The sequence below is a fragment of the Pteronotus mesoamericanus genome, unplaced genomic scaffold (genome assembly GCF_021234165.1).
Source record: "Pteronotus mesoamericanus isolate MK-2021 breed Mesoamerican mustached bat unplaced genomic scaffold, CSHL_Meso_final contig_105, whole genome shotgun sequence".
Lineage (NCBI taxonomy): Eukaryota > Metazoa > Chordata > Mammalia > Chiroptera > Mormoopidae > Pteronotus > Pteronotus mesoamericanus.
Window position 1 is genome coordinate 4,866,818 of NW_026555006.1, and position 12,348 is coordinate 4,879,165.

Consider the following 12,348-nt stretch of genomic DNA (forward strand, 5'->3'; position numbering starts at 1 on the left):
CTGTGTGTCAGGGGGTGGGGGGTAGACATTGAGTTGTCAGTGAGTAGCACCTGGTGTATTTGTTTTCACCTACCCACCCATCCATCTGTCTGTCTGTCCACCCATCCGCCCATCCACCCCATCGTTCTTTCAACAGTCTCCCCAGTGCCTGGTCATGGGCAGGTCTGTGTGGATCCATCTCAGCACAAAGAAAGGCTGTGAGTGCCAAAAGGGGTCAGGGCATGCACAGAGGCAGGCTTGTGGTATCTGAGAAAGACTTCGGGGAGAACTTTGTGTGTGGGGAGCTTTCCTGAGAGCCAAAGTCCACTGACTGTGGGGTCACAGACACAATGACGGGCTGGACGGGGGTATTGCATCCAGGAAGACGTCCCCGACCCTCAGATTGGGTCAGAGGCCTCCTCCGTACTTCCCCCTCACTATCATCACAACGGACATCACTATATTATGAGTGGAATCCTCTAGGCCGTCTGAGTCAACTTTGAGTCCTCAGGATCCAACACACAGATACGTGAGCTGGTTTGGAAGTCCTCACCAAAGCGAGGGACTTCTTCCTTTCTGCCCTGACCACACACGTCCTGTGTCTTGCACTGCCCCACTAAGCCACCAGAGGTCAGGCATGTGGCGCTCAAAGCTGCTCTCCTAACAGAGCCTGCAGCCTAGGCCAGCCCAGCGGCTGAACCTGGCTGGCAGTTCCACAGCCACTGTGATTCCTAAGCCTCAACTCTGCTCTAGGGGAATTCTATGGGCAGAGGGGGCAGAGAGGCCACTCTTCCTCTCTTCCTCTCTCACCCTTCCCCCACCCATCAAGGCCTCGGTGACGGGCACCTACCACTGCTCACCTGTAGATCTTGCGGTAAGAGAGGTCACACCAGTAGATGCGATTGGTGGCAACTTCGACGTCCAGTGCGACGACATTCTTGAGCATGGGGATGAGGCGTGAGTAGTCCCGCTTAACCAGGTCTATTCTTCGCACTTCGTGCCGGTTGGTGAAGATGAGGGACGGGCTTCTGCCAGCTGCCGTGCAGGGAGGTTGAGAGAGAAACGGTCAGTGCAGAGGTGGGGGAGTGGAGAGCAAGCCTCTGCCACTGGTTTGCCAGGTGATGCTTCCTTTTCCTGTAGACTAGAAGTGACGTCCCTACCTCACAGGTGGAATAGGGGTACAAAAAGCGTAAGATGCAAAAGCACCACGCATAACAGAAGTTTTCATCTTTTTATTAGATATGAACTACCCCCACGATCTTTTCGGACCCCCATTTCCTCCTCAGGCTTGCGCTGAAGGTAGCGGGCCCTCAGGCTCCCCGTCCAGCCTCATCATTCACCCCTGTGAAGGTGCCAGCCACCGGGTTACCTGTCATTACTTAGCCATGGCAGAACTTTGCTGCCTCGAGGCATTTGCTAAGTTGTCCCCTCTACCTAGAAGGCATTTCTCCCGAGCAACTACCACCTCCTCTGCTTAGACAACACACAACTGCCCACATATACACAAAGCCACTTACAGGCTTCAGATTAGATTTTAGGAAGATCACTAGTGACCTAGACATTCCAGGCTACTGCCTACAGAGGGACACTGTGCCACAGGCCTACCAGGGCCCAGCACTTAGCACAGGCTGTGAGTCCCCCAGCCTGTTTTGAGGTGCATCAGGACCTCTCAGGCACCCACACTCTCTAAGTGGCAACACCAGTACCTAGGCCTTTTCTCCTTGTTTTCCAGCTGACACTTCCGCAGACCACCTGGTTCCTGTCTCTGTGCATCTGTGCCAGGCTAATGTGTTCCCTAGGGGCAAGGTGGGACCAGCACAGAGCCATGTAGGGCCTGGCGTGTGACCCGTGTGTAATGATGGAGACTGTTTCAAAGCAGTGTCAGGGTGAGAGGGACGGCATGGTACAGAGAGCATAGAAAAAGAGGGTTCCAAGAGCTGGAAGGAGAAAGCGGGGAAGCTGGCCTCAGGGTCTAGCTCTGCCACTGACAAACTGCGGTTTTCTTCTTCCCCGAATTAGAGCAATGACACTTTACCTTCGTGAAGGCGGGAGCTGGCTTACAGGACATCTTGAGGTGGTTTTTACTGAGCGCTGTGACAGGAACCCAGCGTGTTTATGATTTGAGTTTTTGTTTAACTGTACTTTATTTATTTTCTTTTTTTTAATTTTGAGGGTACGTTTACTAAAGCCGGAGACAGTGAAACGAGGAGGGCCTAGGACAGAGGCAGCCACCGGGGGGCGCCTGGGCGGGGCTGCTGTCAGCTCACTGGGAAGTCGGGGGAAAGGGGGCCTTGGAGACAGGGAGAGGGGGTTAGTCCGGGACCAGCTGCGGCTTCTCGTCCTGGTTGCAAGTCCTGTGAGGACCCTTCGAGTTTAGGAGGTGCACACCTGAGAAGAAAGGCACAGGCACGTGCCTTGGGGGGAACCCCTAACTGCACTTTAGCTGTTCATCTGTAGGGGCTTTGTGTCTACATGGGCAGTTGTGTATTGTCTCCACTGCATGTATATAATCCATGTTGTATGTTGCATGTGTCCCACGTGGGGTAAGAACAGATTGCATGTTACACATGATGTGCTTATGTATGCACTGTATAGTGTACAGCTTGGGTGGTGTTTTTTGGGTTTATAGGCTGCATGTCCATTACTGTGGCTGCTATGTTGTTATAATCTATATACATTGTATATTGCATTTGTGCATCTGAACTCCGGACTCGGGCTAGTAGGCCCAACTGCCTACTACATGTCTCATTTTCTTAAATGTAACATGTCCAAATCAATCTAATAGTCTCCAAACCTGCTTTTCTCAGCATCTATCCCAGCTCCATAAATAGCAATCCCATTTTCCCAGCTGCTTGGTAAAAAACTTCGGAGTCATCTTTGACTCTCTCTTTTCTCTCACAACCCACATTTAACTCAAGTAAATTCTGTTGCTCCAAAATAAATCCTGACTTCCAAAATTTATCCAGTCTTTCCACCTCTCATATTCCCAAGCCACCAGTGCCTCTTTTCCGAATTATTGCCAAAGCCTCTTAAATGGCTTCCTCCTTTGCCCCCTGCAGTCTATTCTTAACACAGCAGCCATGGCAGCCAGTTAAAACGCAGGACAGACCATGTCCCTCCTCTACTCAGAACCCTCAAAGGCCTCCCCTGATTGAGAGAATCGAGTCAGCCCTCACAGTGGTCCAGAAGACCTTTGTGATCTGCCCCGAGTCCTCTGCTCCTTGCTCCAGCTGCACTGGCTTCTCAATGCTATTTGAAACCAGGCATGCTCCTACCTTAGGGCCTGAGCACTTCTGTTCCTTAGCCTGATGCTGTTCCTGTAGATAAATGCATGGCTCACTGCTTCACCTCAGATGTCACCTTCTCATAAAGGCGAGGGCTTCCCTGACCACTCTGTGTAACACTGTAATCCACTGCCCTCCTGGACTTCTCTCTTTCCTTCCCTGCTTTCTATTTCTCCTTAACCCTTATTACCATCTGCCGTGCACTGTATTTTATTTATTTATCTGATTTCTTGTCTGTCTCACCCACTAGGATGTAAGTCCCATGAGGGCAGACAAGGATTTGTCTCTGTTTTGCTTACTGCTGAATCTAGTACCTACAACAATGTTAGGTGTCCAGTGTAAAGGGCTGAATAAAATAATTCAGTTGGCTGAACTGATCGATGTTAGGTGTGCACCGGTCATGCTCTTTGCGTGGGCTGCCTGTGCTGTGTGTAGTCTGTGTGGTCCAGTCTGTCTATATATCGTGTGCTGTGTGAGTGCAGTTTCTGTGGGCTGGACTGGGTGGCTCTATGCAGCGTCCACGTGGGTGGTAGTGTGCAGTGCCGCGCGCGTGATGTGATGTCCCCTCTGAGCACTGTGTGCGCACATCCACTCCTCACATACATGGAAGCACACTGCTTCCCCCACCCCCCCACACCGTGGGGTGTCCATACCGACAGCCTTGCAGTTCTTGGTCAGCGTGTCCATCTCGTAGCCAGGGTGGCACTCGCACTTAAAGTAGCCCTTGTAATTGACACAGATCTGGCTGCAGGCATCTGGGTCCTCGCACTCGTCAATGTCTGTGGGGAGGAGCGGAGGTCAGAACTGGCAGGAGGGGCTGCCTCTGCTTGGGGGTGTGAGGGGAGGGTCTCACCGCCACAGGTCTTCTGGTCTAGGAGCCGGTAGCCCGCGGGGCAGGTGCACTCAAAGCCGATCTTGAGGTCAGTGCAGATGTGGGAGCAGCCGCCATTGTTGTGCAGACACTCGTTCAGCCCTGGAGGGGACATGGGCTCCTGAGGGTCCCGGAGCCCAGCCTGGGGTGGGGGCCAGACGGGCGGGCCCAGAGCTGAAGCAGAGACTCAGGGCAGCGAGACTCCCATAGAGCCGGGATGCTCTGTGGCCTCACTGAGCCTCAGCCTCGTTAACCAGGTGACTGGGCAAGAGCGGGGTCAAAGAGCGGCAGGTCCTTGCTCAAGGACAGACACACAGACAGGGACAGAGTGGAACCAGAACACAGGTCCTTTGCCTCCCAGGCCAGGGCTCTGTCCACCGCCAGGCTGAAGGCAGCTTGGCTGCCTAAGGTTTTTCCTTTCACAAACAAGTTTCTCCCAGCTCCTCCTTCCTCGTGACCTCAGAGTTGAAGGGTCCTGTGTGTGCCACATCTAACCTTCAGGCTATCCTGGTAACCCCTTCTGAAGTGCCCTTGCCTCGACATCTCTGGCCTTGGAAGCCCACTTCCCTCCTGAGGCAGCTGGCCCCACCTGGAACAAAGCTCTTCCTCACAGGATCGGCCTCCCTGCAGTTTCTGCTCCCGCTCTCAGCTCTGCAGTGTGGGGTTGACCCGAGTCTAATGGCTGCCTCAGAATCTCCTTAAAGAACTGATTTCTCACCTCCTACTGATTGGGTACCTGTATCTGGATATACTCCATTTGCCCATGTCCCACTCTGGACAGAGCTCACACAGGAGTCTGAACAGTCTTCCCTCTATTGAGCTTGTGGTTATCTGAGACTTCCAGGCCCTTTTCTACACTGAGCTGTTGCTAGGTCAGTTCTCTCCTACCATGAACTATGATGGATTTTTTTTCACGTTTCCTCTCAGCACCTGTCTGTTCCTACACTCAGTCACAGGCCCGGTCCCAGGATTACCAACTGCTGCCAAGGATGAAGGGATTCTAGGAGGTCATCTGGTTCCCCCGTCATCAATTCCCTCATCACCTTCTGGCAGGGTCCTAGAGGAGGTCAGAGAGGCCAGGACCAAGGCTCACCAAGTTCTCACAGCATCTTCTGCGCTTTAGAACCACAGAAGGTTAATTCTGCAAGCCAAGGGAAGGTGCCGGACCACCCTCTGCCCTCTAGGCTCATGCACCGCCACCCCAGCCAAGCCAAGCAGAGCTGAGCTGAGCCAGCCATGGCCATGCAACAGCTGGTTTGAGCTGCCTGCCCCAGGCCATGCGCAGCTGTGGGTGCCCACCCCCAGCCTGAGCCATGCTTAGGGAGTGTTCCCCTTTACCCCTGGGCCTCCTCCTGTTTCCCCGAGATGTTGGCAAAACTGAAAGAAGAAGAAGACCAAAGCAATCCCATGACTCGGGCGGCCTGGGGGTGACTCAACCAGGCCTGGCCCTGGAAGGCCCATCCCCTTGGCACGGGCCGAGCCATGGTACCTTTGGGGTGATCTCTGTGGGCCACCACCTCCAGGAATCTTCCTGTCACTCCAGGCCCTCCCTGGCTTCTCCCATCCATATTATTCCCTCAGCGCTGTCCATCTGTTTGTTCAGCCCCTCACTCCCTGCCTTATTCATGCACCCACTCACTTCCTCCCTCTCCTTTTGCAGGGAGCAGCAACTCAACGCTTGTGTTGACTGAACACTGATGCAATGGCATGTGTAGGATGGCTCGGAAAGGGGACAGGGGAGAACACAGAGTCCTCCAGGGCTGAGGTGGTCAGGGAGAGAATGGGTAGTGAGTCCGGACCTGTCCCTCCCTGGCGACCCTTCCCTGGAAGGGTCGCACCGAGGCGGAGGCTGAAGGGGAGTCTCTGGGCATTCCCAATCTATCTAGCCTGGAGGTGATTCTTCTGGGGGACGGCAGGGGAGGAGAGAGGCAGGTGGTCCGGCGAGGCCTGACCAGCACGATGTCCCCCATGGAAGGAAGGGGCAGTGTCACTTTCCAGCACATGCACACACCTGCATGCACACACATACATCAGCTTCCGTGCAGAGGCACAGGCAGGTCCATGGACTCCACAGACATTCACACAGACGTGGGAACACACGGAGACAGGTGATGCAATTCCCTTGCCTGACTCAGAGAAGGAGCCATGGATACAGATACTGGCCTCTCACCAGCACAGAGACACAAACACATGCGTACATACTTCTCTTTGGCGAGTCATGCAAAAGATGAGAGAGAAGAGAGTTTAGTAGGTTAGTAGTCCCTGGCTATTTCCAAGTCTGGGTGGGGGTGGGGCTGGGCTGGGCTCAGTGGCTCCTGCTTCCCTATCCTTTTTTCCATAGGTTTCTTCTTCTAGGAATTCTCTTGCAGGGCTTTGGGGTGTGAATCTGTCATCTGCAAGCCCAAGTACAGACTGAGTGACCTTCACTCAGCTACTCTTCCTTTCAACATCAATTTTAAAGTCTTCAACAGGGGCAGAAACACGCCATCCCTATGGTGTTCCAGAGCATGAAGCTCCCCTGAGAGCCCTGGAGGGGAGGTGCTGGGTGAAAACATGTCTGTCAGGAAGGTGGGGAGGGAGGGTTTGGCCTAGGCTCTGTCCTCCCAGGAATTCCTGTCCAAACACCTGACCTCAGGAATGAACATTCCTGGAGCCCACATGGAGTTTTTTGCGTGTTCTCTGGGATGCCCACCCCACCCAGAGCCCAGACTCTCCTGTTCTTTCCAGCCTGGAACCCGCCCTGGCGGCTCTAGCCGCCAGGACAGCCTTTCCTGCTCCTCACTCATGCCCAGCCTGTAAGTCTCAGTCCTAGAAAGTTCAACCTCCTTGGGGCACAGGATGACGTTACCCTCTGCTGCTGGTTCTCTCCTCCCCTCCCCTGAGCCGGGTGGCCTTGGCATGTACCTCAGTTGGCCACCTGCCTGCTATTCCCACTTCTGCCTCATGTAGGGGGATGGAAGGCCTCAGAGGCCAGGTCACTAGGTCAGCCGGGCAGAAACACTGAGTGAGAGAGAAGGTTCCAGAGTGAGCACAAACTCAGAGGTCTGAATGTGAAAGGAGTAGAGGCTGGGTTTGTGAGAGGAAGCATAATTCTTGAGCATCTGGGCTGGAAAGGAAAGGCCTTATGTTTGTAGATGTGCAGAACAAGGGGCCCAAAGGCAAAGAGCGCCATAAGAGGCCACAGGACAGCACTAGAGTCCAGAGAGGGGGTCAGAGCAGAAAGTGTGCCGAGGGGCAGGTGAGGGCCTTGGCTCAGCTGCCAGGAGGAGGCAGGGAGGGAGGGTTAGTCCAGCAGCTGGATGTAGACAGGTACTGTACCACACTCTTTCAGAGGCTCATCCGACCAGTCCCGGCAGTCCCTCTGAGAATCACACACTTTCCCGCCGTCCACGCACTCTCCACTCTTACACTGAAATCTGCGGGGACCCTCACATGTCGATTCTGTCGGGCCAGACAAGAGAGTGGACAGTCTGTGAGACCTCCGGCAGGGAGGGAGGGCTGGGCTGGGCCCATGGGAGGTGAGCAGAGCTCCAGCCCTGACGTCTCTAGAGGGTGGCCCAGGACAGACAGCGTCTGCAGGGTTGGTAGGAGCTCTGCCCACAGAAGGCAGGACCCTAGGGATGGTCAGGATGCGCAAGCGTCAGTTAGCTGGGCAGGGCTGGGGGTCTGTGTCTGGTATGGTAGTACCAGGGCCTTGGGGGGGGAAGCTGCAGCTCAACAGAGACCCTGGGGGCTGGACTGACCACCTCCCAGCGGCCCTGGAGAGGGGCAGCTACCACACCGCCCATTTCCGCAGAAGACCAGTAGGCCAGGGGCCCTGCTCCTACAGGGGGTGAGTAATGACCAGAAGAGCCACCTGAGAATTAAGGGGGCTCCCTGGGAAGTACCACTCAGCCTCTGCTCAGTCCGGGAACTAGTAAGAAAAGCCACTTGGAGACTTGGAGATAGACAAACGGTGGCGGCTGGGCTTCCTGCAGTGCCCTTTCATGTCCCTGTAGGCTTCTTTTGGCTTTTGCAAAGTCCTTGGAAATCCAGTTCTGGTGCCACTAGGACCCTAGGGAGGGGATCCGGGTGGTCTGGGGGCAAGTGATGCTCTGGGGAATGACGCGTCTCAGGGACCAAGGGGAGGCAGCTTCCAGCTGCTCTCTGTGCCCGAGCTAGGGGTGAGGTCCGGCTTCTCATGGAGGATGCCGCCCCTCCGCCTCTGACCACACGCACCCTTTAGGCAGCCAGCCTCATCACTAGCGTCTGGACAATCCTGTTCCTGGTTGCAGCGCTTGATTGAAGGGACACAGGTCCCATCCCCACACTGGAATTCGTCTCCATGGCAGGTACCCAGTGCTGCAAGGAGAAGGCAAGTAGAGAGGATCAGACCCAACATGGCGCTGGGACAGCTCTCCTGCCCCCACCCCATACCAACCCCTGGAAAGAACAGAGCCAGTGGCTGAGCTTGGGAGTTCTTGAAGGACACCTGACCAAGGCACTTCCAGTATACAGACGGGGAGACTGAAGCTCAGAGAGGGGGGAGGCCCCACCCAGGATCACACAGCACTCTGGCTGGCAGAGCCAGGACTAAGACTCAGGTCTCCTGTTTCTCCCTCTACTGCCTCTCCCCAGGGCTACCCCTCCAGAGAGGACACGTGGCCTTATTTTTAGTCTTGGTGCTCATCTTTTAGTGACTTCATCCCTTTAGCAAACTCTTCCTGAGCATCTACCGTGTGCCGCGCTGTGCCAGGCTTGGGAATCCAGAGACTACTAAGAGCTTCCCCATCCTCTAGGATAGGAGTCCCCAACTCCTGGACCAGTACTCGTCTGTGGCCTGTTAGGAACCGGGCTTCAGGGCCGCACTTCCACCTGAGCTCCGCCTCCTGTCCCCCGCCCCCCCCTCACTCCCCACTACCCTCCACGGAAAAATTGTCTTTCCCGAAACTGGTCCCTGGTGCCAAAAAGGTTGGGGACCACTGCTCTAGAAGATCAAGGGCGCAGAGGCAGGCTGAGGAATACAGAGGGCAGCATAACAGTGTGTGCAGCTTGGGGACCTGCCGGAGCCTAGGGGACAGACCCAGCCCAGCTGGAAAGGTCGGAGGATTCTGGGCGAGTTCTTGAAGGATGAGCAGGCCCAGCAGGCAGGAGCGTGGCGCGAGTTCCTGGGCGTACCAAGGTCTTCCCTCGTTGGAACTAGTGGGTGGGTGACTGCCTGGGACTGGGAAGGGCGGGGGTGGGAGGTATGACAGGGAGGGCATCTTCTAAGGACACAGGTACCGCCGAAGACCCTTGACCTTTGTGCTTAGACCTGAGCTCAGCAGCTTAGCAGCCACTTCACTTTCACCAAGCTTGGACTCGGCCACAGTGAAACAGAGTAACAGAGGCAGGAAAGGAAAGGAAGGCGCGCCCCGCAGACACGCGGCGCCGGGCGCTATGGAGGGGTGGGGCTTACGGCAGTCGGCCTCGTCCGACTTGTCCTTGCAGTCGCGGTCGCCGTCGCAGCGCCAGCCCAGGTGCACGCACTCGCCGCTGCGGCAGGGGAACTGGGCGGCGGCGCAGGCGGCGGGCGTGGACGTGGCCCCGGGGCCGGCCCGGCCGCAGAGCTCGGCCGCCTCGTCCGAGCGGTCCTCGCAGTCGAACTGGCGATCGCAGACCCAGCGCTCCGGGATGCAGGCGCCGCCCTCGCCGCCGCAGCGGAACTCGCGGGGCCCGCAGGCCGGGCCAGCACAGCCGCGCTCGTCGCTGCCGTCGCCGCAGTCGTCGTCGCCGTCGCACACGAACACGGCGGCCAGGCACGAGCGGTTGCTGCACTGGAACTCGTGCGGGGCGCACACTGGGCGGGACAGAGAGCCGGTCGGCCTGCCGGGCCCCATCCCCAGCGACCCGGCCCGCTGGTCCGCTACAGGGGCCCAGACCCTCACCTCTGGGTCAGAATAGGCCCTGCTAGGGGGCTGCATAGTGGACATGTCCTCAGGAACAGCAAACGGGGCTTCCAATCCAGGTCCTGCCAGGGTCGTAGGGCGTGACCTTGGGCAACACATCTGCCCTCCCTGAGCCTCCCCAGCCTCACTGGGAGTGGGAATTCCTGTCCTGCTGCCAGCAGGAGGGTGGCGCTAGGAGAGTCTCTAAAGCGACGGAGCGCCGCCTGTCTTAAAGGGCTCCGTGGTGTTCCTAGGAAGTATGTAACATGACATGACTCTTGCAGGGAGCAAGCAAGGTCTGGGACTGTTTCCTTAGGGCACAGCTTGGGCTCCGCCCCACTCTCCTATTTGCCTGCACTGTACCATCTAAGTAAGCCCCCAGGGCTGGTATCCAAGGCCATTGGCATGGAGCCACTGCTCTGTCCCTTTACCTACTTCCCTCCTGCACACACCCTGGTTTTAGTCACACTGGACCATTTGCACGCGTTCCCACCTCTGGGGCATGGCTCCAGCTGTTCCATCTGCTGGGTACACACCTCTTGCCCACCACTGTCTCTACACTTTACACCGACGAGTTCTCATCTGTCAAGAACCCCAATTCCACCTCTTCTGTAACACAGTTCCTGCTCCCCTGCTTGGGAAGCCTCCACCTCTACTCTCCTGTCTGGTGCCTTTCACATCATGCTCAGGTATTTGGGTTGCATATCTTTCTCATCTGCCTGGTGACCACCGATTGCATTGTATGGGGACTGGCTCTGAGATCAACCCAGCATTGTCCCAAGGGCCTGGCATGGCCCTCTCTGCAGTGGGTGGGTGTGTTGTGAATGGGTGCTGGACTAGCTTAGGTGTGAGGACTAATTTAGGGCTGTGCAGTAATTAAGGGCAAAGGTCACCAACTCTGCCTGGGGTCCCGGGCTTCTCCTCTCTTGTGTGTTCCTCTGAGCCCAGTGTCGAGGAGGGCCTTGGAGCCCACCAGCCCAACTTCCAGTTGACAGATGGGAAACTGAGGCCCACGGAGCAGAGCAATTTTCCCAGGATCACACATTCCAGGGTGACAAGGGAAACAGAACTCAGGTTTGGGGTTCTTCCTTCCTATTCTGACTCCTCTCAGCTTTCTGGTTTTCTCCTGGAGTACAAGCTGTTTCCAGAGCAGCTTCATCCTTACCTCCCTCCTCCCTTCATTCCTTACACAGAGGCCAAGAACAAGGCTGGGGGCTAATGCAGGGGGCAAGGTTGTGGCCAAAGGTAAAGTGGAGGTGACAGCAACAGACCGCTCCACACGGGGGCGCCAAGAGCCTGTGCTTTTATTTTCTGATGGAAAAATGTCATTTTTTTCCATTGTCATTGAACATAAAAAAGAATGATGCCTTCAGTTTCACAACGTAGGCAGCTCGTGCCATGTGTTACTGACAGTTTTATCAAGTTTATGACAGATTCGTTTTTTCCCCTTCTGGGCTTTTGGGATGTTGAAGCATTGGTGGGAAAAGCACACACCACCCTGTGATGTCTGCCCCTCAAGAATATGCCGATGCCTAAATTAGCTCCCCTCCTCCCTGTTCAGGCTCAGCTTATACATGTCCAGGGAGGGAGGACTCACTATGCTTAGAGTACTGAAAGGGAGAGCGTCTTTATGCTGAGTTCTCTCTAAGGGTTTGAACCTGACAGCAACTTGAAGATCTATATTCTCAGGCCTATGTCCAGAGACCGCACTCACAGCATTCACAAATGTCAGAAACTCTGAGAGTTGAAGAGGGGAACATTCTTTTTCCTTTGCCCAGGTGGTTGGGAGCGGTAGCAGAGAAGCCCACTAAAACCTTCCAACACCCCTATCAGCTATTATCAACAGGGAACTTTCCTGCTGCGATATGCCCCAGTTGGAGCAATTCCTACCCCCTGCAATAGTGGCTGATGGCCTTCCTGACCGAGGAAACACCTGGTTATGGGGGGTGAGGAGGGGAGAGTATTCTCATCAGCAGTGAGACCCCATGAAATTAGCCAGCTGAAGAGGAGAGCCAATGCCATCACTGGGTCTTTGAAACTGCTGGCCCCCGCCAGGATCTTTCCCCACACCCAGTTGCTTCCTGCTTCAGACACATCCAAACTCCAGACTTAGAGTGCGGTGACTCAGAAGCCTCCAGGGAGATGGCATTTTCCCTGGGCCAGGGAGGATGGGTGGGATGCAAATGCAGAAGTTGGTGGAGGGAGTGGGGTGGAAGACTGTGGAGGGCAAGTGCCTGGCAAAAGCTCCGGAGTGATTGCCTACACCTCAGCCCAGCCTCACAGCCTAGCGTCAATAGCCAGTCTGCCT

At 55.7% G+C, this 12,348-nt stretch overlaps 1 protein-coding gene across 10 annotated transcripts in view; it reads right to left on the reverse strand.

The window, feature by feature from the left end:
* The window catches only part of LRP8 (LDL receptor related protein 8), a 74,782-nt gene that overhangs the window by 20,125 nt on the left and 42,309 nt on the right, over positions 1-12,348 (reverse strand). For 2 of the 10 annotated variants that reach the window (XM_054573291.1, XM_054573258.1), the window contains exons 5-11: positions 9,572-9,952; positions 8,353-8,475; positions 7,453-7,575; positions 5,473-5,511; positions 4,117-4,236; positions 3,917-4,042; positions 840-1,014 (exon numbers count right to left, since the gene is read on the reverse strand). In XM_054573291.1, the coding sequence (XP_054429266.1) occupies positions 840-1,014; positions 3,917-4,042; positions 4,117-4,236; positions 5,473-5,511; positions 7,453-7,575; positions 8,353-8,475; positions 9,572-9,952 (1,087 nt within the window). The remainder of the gene's footprint in view (positions 1-839; positions 1,015-3,916; positions 4,043-4,116; positions 4,237-5,472; positions 5,512-7,452; positions 7,576-8,352; positions 8,476-9,571; positions 9,953-12,348) is intronic. The other 8 variants (XM_054573302.1, XM_054573282.1, XM_054573330.1 and 5 more) reach the window with 6 other exon arrangements.